Source organism: Lemur catta, chromosome 10 (genome assembly GCF_020740605.2).
Source record: "Lemur catta isolate mLemCat1 chromosome 10, mLemCat1.pri, whole genome shotgun sequence".
NCBI classification, from domain to species: Eukaryota; Metazoa; Chordata; class Mammalia; order Primates; family Lemuridae; genus Lemur; species Lemur catta.
The window spans coordinates 77,241,719-77,255,224 of NC_059137.1; the positions used below are offsets into that span (position 1 = coordinate 77,241,719).

Sequence of the window (13,506 nt, forward strand, 5' to 3'; positions counted from 1 at the left end):
GTGGTCATGACCCCAGAGAGCTACAGCAGCAGCAGAGATGCCCCCACCAACCACGCCATCAGCACAAGTGCCAGGACCTTCCCATCATGTCACAGGGATAGAGCTTCCAAGTTTCAGGGTTAAGACCATCTTTCCTCTCCCAACCTGATTTTTTAAAAACTAGACAACTCTTTTAACAGGGCTCAGACTGCTGATCTTGATCTGTTCATAAATCCATTCCAAAATATCTGATTTGAAATTCCCCGAAACAAGGATCTGAGCCATGATGTCAAAATGGGGAGCAATGACATCAAAGGTAAGTGTTGATATCTGAGTCTCCACCACCCACTCTGTGTTTGAAGCCCAGAGAAGCAATGGCAGTACCTAACTCTCTCTACAGTTCCAACATCTACACGAAATCATGTTTGCCATGGACTCCCTGTATGGTGCTGACATGCTACTTAAACCTTCCTATGTCTGTATTCTCATCTTTAAAATGAAGAGGCTGAAGTTTCTTCACTCTTACCCGGGGTCTCCAATACAAGGGCAGGACCTGGACAGTGGGAGTCCATAGGCCATGGACCTGGTGTGTAACCAGTGGCCCTGTCTCCACAACGCTCCCTCTCACTGCATCTCGAACCCACTGCCTCCTCCCTCGTTTTATTCTCTCCACCTATTTCGGCCCTTGTGTGTCTATTCTCTGGGCTCTTCTGATGGTTCCTGCATAGTCTCTGTGCCTCTAACCCAGTGGTTCTTAACCAGAGAGCCATTTTGCTCCCCAGGGGATATTTGGCAATATCTGGAGACATTTTTGGTTGTCAAGACTGGGGGTGTTGCTGGCATCTACTGGGTAGAATCCAGAGATGCTGCTAAACAGCCTGCAGTGCACAAGACAGCCCACCCCCCAACAAAGAATTGTCCAGCTCAAAAGGTTAATAGTGCTGAGGTTAAGAAACTCTGCTCCAGCCACACCTGCCCCAATCCCTCCCCTGAACACCACCAGAGTGATACAAAATACAACTCCACTGAGGTCATTCTCATGCTTCAAATCCTGCAGTGCCTCCCAGTTGCTCTCAGGTCAAAGTCGAACCTCTCCAGCAAGTCCTATTAGACCCGTCATGATCCAGCCGTTTGCTCGCCGTCTGCCTCACCTTCACCATCCCTGAGCCCTTCTTCCCTGAAACCTCACACGCAGCCGATGCAGGTGGAACAGACCACTTGCAACTCCCTCTTCTTGCAGTCCTGCCCATCTATTCCTATGCCTGCCTGTTTCACGTCTGACTCTTAAATGTATCTATAAAGGAACAAGGCACTCTCCAGGCAACTGGAGGCACTGATATTCAGCCGGGCGTACAGAAACCTGGGCACACAATTCGATCAGCAGAGGGAGAACTTGCTCATCGCCTCTGGAATCCCCTGCCATCAGCCCAACAGGCATGACCATCCAGGAAGCGAGGGCCTCTCCATCTTTACAGCCCATAGCAGTGTGTACATGCTAAGCATGGTCTATACGTTGTGTGTGTTGTAGTTGTCACATTAAGAAATGAATGAATTCCTAGCCTCTTTAAATTTGGCTCTTCCTCATACATGAAAAGTAATGAAATATTAAAATATAAGAAGAAAACAAAATTCATCATACTGTATTTGCTCAAAAGCCCAGAAATAGGGCCCATGTACAAAGACAGAAACATCCTCTTTGTTTAGAGCTGTATTCCGTTTCTGTTTTCTTTTTATATATCAGAGAAGTATAAATCTATAAAATAAGTGTTGATCTATGGAATGTCTGGATTCCATCGCCTGACGTTCAAAGCCAAGAGACACAGAGCAGAATGTGACTAGTCACTGGGACATAGTGGTAGCAGGAACAGAAAGTTATGTCCACTGTGGGAATCATACTTGAATTTCATGACACCTAAGACGATTTTTCTCTTATTGAACAATTAACAATATTGTTGTTTTTATTTCTTCCTTTTAAATTGAGTCTATATCCCGAAGGCAGTTATGATTTGCCTGGGCTTTAAAACCTACAAAGATGTCCTATAAGGGGACAAGACTCCTGGAAAATAATTTTTTTTAGACATTGCTAGAGATTTTATGGACTTTCTAAAAGAGAGACTTCTCAGTTTGGCTTTACATCTGATGAAAGAAATGTAAAATGGTTCTTTAAAACAATGGGGAAAATTGAGATGGTAGCTTATACATTCCTATCCAATATCATGAGATATTTAATTTTTTGCAGTTAATTATAGGTTATTAAGTATAGAATGTCTGATTTCCTTAAGTACTGAGCTTGACAGCTGATGTCTCTAACATTTCATCTTGACACTTCTTGTTTGTTTTATTTGTTCGTTTGTTTTTTATTATGAATGTACATCCACATTCTTTTAAATGCACGTTTGGCTTGTGATTATCTTTCAAAAATTTTTTAGATCAATTTTTGTGAAACCATGGATAAGTGAAAAATTCATATATTTGAATATGAGTTCTGTCATGGAACCAATGCAGCACAGACAGCTTGAAATATCAACAAAGTGTTTGGGAAGGATGTGGCTAATGAATACACAGTACATAGATGGTTTGAGAAGTTCCATTCTGGTGATTTTAATCTTGAAAATGACTATAATCATACTTTGTTTAATTGTATTGTTTCTTGTTTGAGATATAATAAACTAAGCTTTTGATTCAAAATTGGACATTTCATATTTAATGACCATACTTAATAACAGTTTGTCTATTGTTCTTACAGTTGCTATGTCAAAGACACTTCCAGTATTTAGCAGTGTAACCTCATTATAGAAAATGGAGCAAAATGGAAGTTTCTAATTGAATGGGGTATAGGGTCCACAGGAAAGCCTGTCCGAGCTCCCCTTCACATTCTGGGGGGGACCAAGGCAGCAATGGCTGAGGCTTCCTTATTCCCCATAATAACCATTCAACCAGTCTGGACTTTCACATTTTATTCTTATGTATGATTCCATCTTTACAGACAAGGTACAGTCACAATTCCAGTCATTAGATGTCCTTTCTCTCCTCCTCTCCATTAGCCACACCCTTCTTCATTCAACCTTGGGATAATCATGACCTTCAGAAAAAGTGATTTTCACTCAAAGCAATATTCCAGGCATATGAGAGGAAGCCCAGAAAGCCATCAGTCACCAGAAATGAAAGCTGCTTTTCTTCCACTTGTCAAACAAACAAAAACAACAATCTGCTGAAATACATAGACAAGCAACATGGACTCAGAGACCCTTGGGCTAAGAAAATTAATTTAGCATGGAACTCACAGAGTTGGTTGTTAAGGCAGATGTCAATGGCCATAATAACAAGATTGTTCTCTGATCGTCATCTCTCATGGCCCAGTTGGGGAAACAAGGTGCCTTCTAAGACCCCGTCTTCTGTATTTTCACACTTCCCTCCACCCATGGGATTTTTGGTAACCAGTTGCCCAATTCTCCTTCTAACCACCAAAGCTTCCTTTTAGAAAAAGTTTTGCTAAAATTCTTTATATATATGTCAGTGTGAATTGGTTGTTGCTACCTCTCCCACGGGCATCTGCATTCCAAGCTGCATTATTATTGTGAACTGAAAAGTGTTCTGCTATGAAAGGAATTCTTGACTTGAAGCTGGAGGTGAAGGTGATCTTTGGGGAGAGGGTGACTTACCCCCTTAAAACTGCCCAGTATCCAGATTTCAATGATGAAACCAAAATCACATAAAGTGAAGAAAAAGCATGGTTGTATCAAGGATTCCAATAAATTTACTTTGTGTGCACCTGTTTTCAATTTCCTTTGAAATTAATAAGAGTCTGAGATTTGCCTCACCAGGCATCTATAGCAATCAGGATGGTGAGATTCTTCCCTGAAGTAAGTAAAGTCCTTAAAAACAAGGACACATATGTGATTGTCTTTAAAAATATAACAAATTTTGGGTTGAAACAGACACTTCATTTATTTTAGCTTGTATCAAAACTGTCAGGCAATGTAACTGAGGAAGAGGAAACAAGAGGCTGGGGAAATCCTGAGGCAGAAAGGGGACAACCAGTGTAGAGACGCTGGTGGAGAATTCTTTATAACCACTCAGTTTATTGCAGTTTCAGGGGAAACCATCACTATGAGATAGGAAATGTCCTCAGTCTCAGTGTCCAGTATGGTAGCCATCAGCCACACGTGGCCATCGAGCACTGGAGATCTGGCTAGTGTGACCGAAGAACTGGAGTTTACATTTTAATGAATTTAAACTTAGTTTCCAATAGCCACACATGGCTAGTGGTTACCATATTGGACAGTGAGGGTCTAACACTGTTAGTGTTTTCATGTGTAATTCTAGAAATACTTTGTGCCAGTGAACTCTCTCCAGGAGAAACCAATAGAACTCCCACTATAACACAGCCTTCCAGCTGCAAAAAGCTTATTTACTAAAAACATGGTTTATGATTCCTCCTGACCCCACTCCAAACCATTACCCAACATACATAGAATCGGTGCCTCCCTGGCTCCCCCAGAGCGAGCCTGCAGTGCCGGCCTTTGGGATGAAGAGCCTGACTTACCCTCACCCAGCGGAAGTTCCTCCTCTTGCTCGCTGGGGGAAGGAAGCAGGGGCTGCAGGGGCTCCATGTTGATGATGAGCTGTTTGTTCAAGGAGTGGGAACTGCGGCTCTGAGCAATGTTGGCTCTGAAAACAGACACAAGCCAGAGGGAGTTGGTTTCCAGTGCGAACTCAAGCCCCTGCATCTCCGTGGGCTACCCAAGCTGGGGACTGCCTCTAGACACACGCAGCAGATTAGGCCAGTGGTAAAGATGACATAACACTCAAGACACATGGCCCTTTCTGTCCTTAAGTTCCTGACAAATTGTCCGTATGTTCTAATGCAACCCAGTGAAAGAAAATGTACTTCCCTGCCTGTCATCAGACCTGAGCATGCTAGGTGACAACACAGGCACTTTAAAACGATGTAGGAAACAAAAAGACATAGAGGCAGCTATCACTGAACTAGACAGCAGAAAGGTGGAGGAAGGGCATGGCTCAGAAAAATTTAACAACCACCACAAAACAAAAACAAAACTCCAAAAACGCTGCCAGACAGATGACACAGGTGCTCTGCAGCTAAGAGCTGTCTTTGTGCTGCTGCACGTCCAATGTTTAATATCAGTGTTTAATATTCTCAAAGTTACACCCTATTCACCAATCGACCATGGCTCTGTTTTCTTCTTTGTTAAGGATCGTGCAGGTGTGACAGTGGCTGTGACTGGCAGCAGAGTGCAAGGAAACTGTGCAGGTGTCTCGTTAAGACCATTGGCACAGCTGGGAGGCCTATTTGCACTGCCTGCCCTGGCCCGCAGGTGGATGTCTGAACCCCCTCCCCCCTCCCCATGGTTGCTGTCAAAACCAAAACCAACGCATCCTTCGAAGATAGTGTCAAATGTCTCCTTCCCCTTGAAGCCTTCCTGGATTTCTCCTTAGAGCACATACAGACTCCGACACACTCTCTCTGTTTCTCACACTACTCTCTCTTTTTCACAGCTCACCAGGGACCTTCAGGGAAGAGGCTGACCTCGCCATTCTCCTGTCCCCTACAGCACCTCACTGGGCATCTTATTAAAGTGGTTTGAAATTGAAGTAAACTGAATGTGATCCTGGCTCTATATGCTGCCATTTCAGACTGGCCAGAGAGTTCTCCAGGCCGCTGACAGGCCAGCCTTCCGGCCTAAGCATTTCTGTTGTGGGAGGCAGGGGAGGAAGAGAAGTGTCCTGTTGGCATCTCATGGCTGGGACTTGCTGGAAAGGCCATATATGAGGACTTCCTGAATTACAGTGTTCTTTGCTTCATCGTTTCATTCTACAGCCACTTGCTTTGCAGACAGTCTATATGTATCAGACATTCTGCCTTGTTCTGGGGAACCGTAGTCCTCGCCTTAAGTAAACATTTTTGTAAACATTTTTGTCTGAGACCCACATTAAGACCCACATTTTATGTCTTCACCCCGTACCCCCCCCACACACACAGGAAGACACACAACCAAAATGAATGTTTTATGCGGCAACAGTAACTGTAGCTACGTGTAATTCACTACTTCATTTTGTTTAAAGTGCTGGTGTTGACCACTACTTCACTTCATGACTCATTAATGTGCTACAGCCACAGTTGGAAAAATATGCCTGTCATGAAGGTGACTGATGGCCAAGGGTCCCACGGGAGCACTAAGGGGGGCACTTGAACCCACGTGAGCAAGGGGAGGGCCAGGGTGACCTCCCGGGGGGAAGATGCCTGCAGCAAGTTCTGGTGAGCACAGTGCATTTGACAGGGGAAGAACTGGGAATAGGGGAACCTTTGCAGAAGGACGGAAGGGAAGGAGGGAGTGAAGGAGGGATTAAAATTTGCCATGGTTCCTTCTTTTATTGTAAAGTGTTCTCAGTTTTTAAGCTCTTCTGGAATTTCCTGTGGCCCTATGGCTGTTCATGACCATGATTCCAGCTCTGCAAAGTACAGCATATTGTCTTGCTCATGGGTACTACGTAGTGTTCTTACTTCTGAAAAGCCCATCCATTCGTTCTTGCACAAAGAGACTCTGAATTGCTCTACCCCACCCCTGGGTCCGTGCCAGCTGATCTGGCAGCTCTTCCTGTCCCCCAGGAACCACTGCTTACGCTGACTCGGCCCCCACACTCACAGGCTCCTGCTGCTCTGTGGTAATAGACGCCATGGCCCATGGACAGGGCATACAGGGTCCACCTAGGGTTACACCAGATGACTACCGTAGCGGATTACAACCCTGAGGGTCTCCAATAATGTGATTCAGAGAGGAACACTACATCCCTGGTAATACGAGACTCAGATAAACCCAAAGGTGGATACAACGAGGGATTTCCCTGGAGCATAAAGAACGCAGGCCCCAAGCCCTGGAGTTAGGCAGCCTGGGGAAAGAGTAAGAAAAAATAGGGGAAAAAATGCAAGTCTCCCACCTTTTCCTACTGCTATGGCCTGAATGCTTTTGTCCCCCCAAATTTCATTTGTTAAAACCTAATCCCCAATGTGATGGTATTAAGAGTGGGGCCTTCAGGAGGTGATTAGGTCACGATCACCCTGAACAGAATTAGTGTCCTTATAAAAGAGGTCTGAAGGAGCTTGTTTCCCCTGCCACCATGAAGGGACACAGCTAGAAGGCACCATCTGTGAGAAAGTGGGCCCCCACCAGTCACTGAATCTGCCAGCTCCTCGATCTTGGACTTCAGCCTCCAGAACGGTGAGAAATAAATTTCTGTTGTTTATAAGCCACCCAGTCCTTTGATATTTTGTTAGAGCAGCCAGAATGGACTAATACACCTACCAGCCCCCTTAGACTAAAGATTATGCCTTTTTACCTAATTCTCCCCTTGAAACCTTTTTAAAGGTGCCAGCTGATCCAGGTGTCATTTAAAGCAAGAGCCCACCGGCACAGTTGTTCTAATGACAAATAGAATCCCAGAATTTGCATGGCCCTTTTTTAGTTTACAAAGTGGTTTGCACACACTTTACCTCATCTGTTTTCTTCAAAGTACCTATAGCTAGGCAAGGCAAATACCGTATTTATAGATGAGGAAACGGAGACGCAGGGAGCTTATATAACCTGACTAGAGACACTCGTATAGGCAGACTCCGGACTCAAAGCCAGATCGCCTGATTCCTGGACCAGTGCTTTTGCTACACTCCACACGGCCTTTCTGCATGCAGTAGCCTGCAACGTCCCATAGGGGACTCTGTTCACTGTCCCTACTGTCCTGCCCTTTCTGGCTACATGAGGTCCCACTATGTCAGGCACTTTTCTACAGTATGTGCAAATGTCCCAGTCACTTCCACCCTGCCCTTCTGCCTGTGTTCCCAAGGTAACCACTTCTGTGGCCGGGGTCTCCCCAGGCCAGGCTGGGATGGGTGCCATGTTCACCTCTCTCTGAATCCACCCATCCGCTGACCTGCAAAAATGCCTGGCCCACTTTGCAGCCCACTCAGGCATGTACTCCCAGCACAGAACAGTCTCCAGATAAAATACCATTAAGAACTCTGTTGAGGTAGAGAGGTTTCCTTTGGGGACTGCAAGTATACTCTAACATTGGCAAATGTGGTTTGTATACACTTTACCCCATTTGTGTTTCTCAACGTGCTTGTAAAATAGGCAAGAAAAATGCCATATGTTTAGATGAGGCAACTGACATTACGTAAAGATATTTATACAGGCAGACTCTGAACTCAAAAATGGTGGCATAAAATAGAATGAATAAAACGAGGCTCATGGAGTTCTGGCATCACTCACTCCTGGAAATGAAAGAAAGCAGGGCTGGCCTATTGTCAAGCCTCTAAAAACTCCATCTGAAGGGATCTTAATATGAACATATCCATTGTATTCTAGCCTCCCAATTTTGGAGGGGAGATGGTAGTAAAAACTTCACCACCTCATATTCGTGTGGCACTTTGTAATTCTTAAAGCACTTGATTTTAATCCCCGCAACAAAACCTAGAAGTTGGGCAAAACAATGTTATAAATCTCATTTTATAGGTGAGTAAACCAACGACCCAAGAAGTTAAGTGACTTATCCAAGGCCACACAGATGGCAAGCAACACAGCCAAGATCAGAGCCCGTTCATGACTCCTACATGGTTGCTTGTTTCAGGTACAAATGCTGCCTCAGGTGTCTGCCCAGGTGGCTCACACAGCCAGCCCTGGCCTCACTGAGCTGCAGCCCTCTGCCTCACTGGGCCCCTGTGATGGGCCGATGATTCTACCCCAGGATCCAGCCTGAGGGGACTTGCTTGGGGATCTTGCCATCAATAAAGATCAGTGAGCTAACGTTAGAGAACAATTCCATGACAGTGTTCTCTGTCTGTTTCTGTCTCTATCTCTCTGCAAACACACACACACACAACTCAGCAGAAGCAGGATTCCATACACTTGCCATTCTTTGAAGAGCAGAATCTCAGATGTGAGGAAAGATAGCTAATTAAAGGCTTATCATCACCATTCTAGACTAACACTCACCTCTGCACACCTAGTGCCAGAAAAGGAGAGCTCATTACTATACTCTCATGTTTGACAGCCACATCAAAGCAGTCCAAATAACCTGAAAATAAAGTAATTGTCCACGAGAAACAATTTCCTACCATGCAACTACCTACTGGAAGGAAGGAGAAGGTGCCAGCATGAAAGTGTCACGCACCACCCCGGCTCTGGCCTCAGTGCTGCCTCTGGGGAAGTCAAGGTCCCCCGGCAGCACCTTGGACAGATCTCAACTCTACAAACACGACAGAGGTGCTTCTGCCATCCCACAGTCCTAGTCCCTGCATTCATTCAGCAAATGTGTGGCGACCCTGCTGTGTGCCGAGCACTGTGTTAGATGCTGCGGAGTATGGAGACGGCCAAGACAGCACAGCCTTGCCTTCCAGAGCTCGCTCTGTAGTCGTGCTTTAACCGGATTCTTCCTGATGTTAGCAGAGGCTTGCAAGATGCTGCCAGAGAGCCACGGAACACAGAGGCATCCCGAGGATGTGAATGCGGTAGTCTCTCACATGCCCGTACAAGGGGGTGGTGGAACAGAAAGAACATGTGAACCAGGTCCCAGTGGCTTCTAGTTCCTTGTTTGCATTAATATCTTGGGAGATTTTAGAATATTCCAGAAAAGGTAAACTATGAATGAATGGATGTCTCAGCATATATATACTCTCACTTTGATAGTTCATTTCTCTCCCCTTCAGGGATTCAGTCCATGCCAGGACCAGTGCTTCACTCCGGCCAGCCTGTGCCCTCCCCCCTTCCCCCATGTTCTACCGAGCACCTCGCTAGACCCAGTGTGCTCTGTGTCCCAGCCTCACGGCTGTCACCTAGGAACTTATCAGAAGTGCAGACTCTCAAGCATCACTCCAGATTTCTTGAATCAGAATCTGATTTTAACAGGATCCCCTGTGCAAGTCAAGGTTTGAGAAACCCCGAGCTTGGAAGCCTTGGTTTCCATAAACTATGCAAACCTCAATTGACAAGAAAAGTATTTTTTCAAAAGTCTTTTCTGATCTCATGAACCACCCCATAGATGGTAACTCTGAGACTCACAGAAAGCCTTATATTTTTGGAATATGGTTCTCTGAAAGTATATTGGTAACAAAAAATAAACAATTCCCTGTTTTGTATTTATACCATCAGGAGAACTTCCCCAGCATCAAGGATTTAAGGTCAAATATTTGAATTGTAAGCTGGAAGAATAAAACCCAAGCTAAATCACATGCGATAGTTCTGTCTCTACTACCAGCTTTTAAAAGAATGCCAGAGGGTTCGAGGGTGCTCCAGAGAAAAGAGTTCAGAACACAGAGGCAGGACACTGGAGTTCCAGGCTTAGATCAGCCACCAGAAAAATTTAGGACTGTGGATAAATCACTTAACGTGTCTGAGACTCAAGTTTCCTCGTCTATAGAATAGCATCAAGCTAGGCAATCTCTGACGTCATTTCCAGCTCAAAGACTCTGGAAGGGCTGAAATTATATGTTTTATCATCCCCTCTTCTTCATTTTTGCTGTATTGAATAACCACAATTTGGGACAGGAAAGAGGGGCCATGAAAAGACTTTTCTTATTGGTGGGCAGGCTGTGAGACTTTAGAGTATTGCCCCGAGGTACCTGCAGCCAAGGCCCTCCCGGCTTCCCTCTCCTGCAGTTTTCTCCTGCTTCTTAAAGCACGAGAGACTGGTTTTGCAAACTTGCATGTGACAGCTCCCCACTGGGTCACCCGAAAGCAGGAATGAATTATCCTCTGTACACATCTGCACAGGACTTGGTGCACACTACGGTTCTCCTCCCCTGCGTGGAGAGAACAGCCCTCTGGCTGCCCCCACCAGGCTGGCTTAGCCACATTGCTGTGGGACCACAGCCACCTCCTGCCCAACAAGCCCACAGAACGAGGTGATGAGGCACCCAGATCATGTGGCCACCCTGGAAGTGGAGGAGGCGGGACAAACATGAGCACAAAGGTGACACCTCTGGGTTCCAAAGACGGGGAAAGGAGGGCAGGTACCAACAGCATGTGGGGAACTTCCTGAAGATTTTGCTGATGATGATCTTGCCTTAAAAAAGGGCAAGTGTCATGATGAAAATGTTCAGCTTTAGTTATTTAGCATGTTCGAGGTTTAAGATGTACAATGATTTGTGTACACTGTGGTGGTATGAAGTCTGCCATGGCCAAGTGAATATTTAATTCCTAAGAATCACCGTATATCGTCACCTTATTGAACACATGTACCCTTGAACCAATGACGACTACTCTGAGTGGCCCCTGGAAGTAACCGGCCCCATGAGAGGTGAGCCTCTCCCCTCGTGGAAAAGGCTAGAAAGAGTTGGGCAGTGGGAATGGCCCAGTCTGAGGATCACAGGCAGGAATGGAGAGCAGCTCTAAGAGGATGGGATGACAGAGTTTGGAAAGGAGGTGGTACAGCCGTACCTCACACACACCCTGCTTGTGACACTCTAGACCTAATCATTGACCCTCCACAGGGCAAGTAACTCAAAATGGAGCCCAGATGCCCTTACACCACAGCCCAGCCAAATCTGTCTGACAGAGATTTCTGGGGAAGTGAGAGTGTCCTTATTTAATGCTTATGTCACTACCCACAGGCATATTATAGAGAATTTGGAAACACCAGCTATTAAAACCCTCCATCCATCCCAGACGCCACCCGGCACCCACAGCGACCACCCGCTCACCTGTGCACCTCAGGAGGCTCCCTCTGGATCTTGGAGCTGGCCTCCACCACCTCTTTGGCAACTTTCCCACTGCAAAAGACAAACACAGCATACTGCACAGACACTCAGAGCAGAAGGGGAGAGGTGTGCACTGGTGTCATTTTTTTTTTAACTGCACAGTGGTCTGACCCAGCTATAGAAATCCATGGGAGAAAATTACTATGGAGCCTGAGGGTGCCCCGTGAGCATAAGAGCAATGAGTGGAAAAGGAAGACTAAAACAAAGGCACACGCCAAAGTGCACTTATTTACAAGCAAAGCATTCAAATGTATTAATAAATGGCTTCCCCCACCCTTACTCCATCACAGAAATGGAACCATTGGTACCCACCTATATCGAAATCTACTGCCTTTAAAAAATATCTTGCTGCTTGACACAGTCTTGATCTGGCTGGATTTTGCATACCTTTAAGAAAAAACATAGCACAGGTGGTAATTACATTGGAAAATCCAAGTAGGACACACTATGGAGTTATGTTAATGTGATAGTTTGGCTGCAAGAAAAAAATACATTTTATATTGTGACTCAGTGTACATCTGCACGCACACACATCAGAACTGAAAGAAAAGTTTCACAAAAGAATAGTTATTTTCATGATATGTATTACAATCTGGTCTTTTCTATGTTGTTGCTTTTCATTCTTTTTAAATTCTGGTCATGACTCACATATTTGGTTTCATAATTCATTGCAGGGTCACAACCTGCAAAAAGGACTAGGCAATATTGATGAGCAGAAGGGATTCTTCCCCAATTTCTATTTGAAAGATATAGAGAGGATGGAATTTTGTGACATGGCATCAGTAAGTTCACTGGTGTTGGGGGTACTTTGAGGACTTTGCCACGTTGCAGCAGAAAACAGCTTCCCGGCACATAGGTCACTCACTGTGTTACAAAGAATTCACTTACTGTGTACCGTCCAGCTCGGGAACAAGGGCCCCATGTCACCACGGGAATGGCCACTGGCTCCTGTGTCACCATGGCCCAGTGCCCTTTAAAAGAATCCACATTGGTGGATGACTAAGATACACGAGGAGCAGGAAGCCCAGCCAAGCACTGGGTCAGCACCTCTGAGCCGTACTCACAAACAAAAACAAAACAACACTCTGAAAAGCAGTCTAGAACCTGGGTTACTCAGAGGCTGCACACAGGGCACTAAATTATTGTGACAGCTGAGGATGGCTCTATGGAAGTCTCTTTAAGCCTTATGCAATTAAATTCAACAAGTTAGAAAGAACCCTGGAGTTTAGGATCATTTAAAATATCAATAGTCAGTCACAGAATCTTAAACACACACACCAAGAAGCTCTATAGAATTCTGAGCAAAGACGTGCACAGAGCCAGGGAGCATGCAGGGCAGGCAGTGGTCCCCACCCCGGGGCCCCCTCATTCACTCAGCAATTACTGAGTGCCAACCCTGCTCTGCACACCAAGGTAGTGTAGGGAAGACATGTGGCTGATCTAGCCCGGGGAGCCAGGGATGGTGGCCTCAGGAAGGGACATCTGAGCTGAGATCCAGGGGTGGGGCGGCAGCGAGCGGTCGTGGGTACACCCAGGAGAAGGGCCAGCAGGCACAAAAGCCTGAGCATCTGAGGAACAAAGAGACCCAATGTGCATTTTCCCGTGTTATTATTATTGTTGTTATTATTTTTTTCTTTTCCTAATGATGAAAGAAAAGTGTGTGCACAGATACACAGGGTGAAATAAGGCAAAGCTGGAGAGGTAGCCAGAGTCCCATTTTGCAGGACCTGACCTTAAAGACAAAGGATTTTGGTCTT

General features: G+C 45.5%; 1 protein-coding gene across 4 annotated transcripts in view; it reads right to left on the minus strand.

The window, feature by feature from the left end:
- FRMD3 (FERM domain containing 3) overlaps positions 1-13,506 on the minus strand; it is a 286,342-nt gene that overhangs the window by 33,772 nt on the left and 239,064 nt on the right. For all 4 annotated transcript variants that reach the window (XR_006737691.1, XM_045562209.1, XM_045562210.1 and 1 more), the window contains exons 11-13: positions 12,062-12,136; positions 11,693-11,761; positions 4,526-4,650 (exon numbers count right to left, since the gene is read on the minus strand). Coding sequence is in view for 3 of the 4 variants with exons in the window: in XM_045562209.1 (XP_045418165.1) it covers positions 4,526-4,650; positions 11,693-11,761; positions 12,062-12,136 (269 nt within the window). In the remaining variant the exon portion in view is untranslated. The remainder of the gene's footprint in view (positions 1-4,525; positions 4,651-11,692; positions 11,762-12,061; positions 12,137-13,506) is intronic.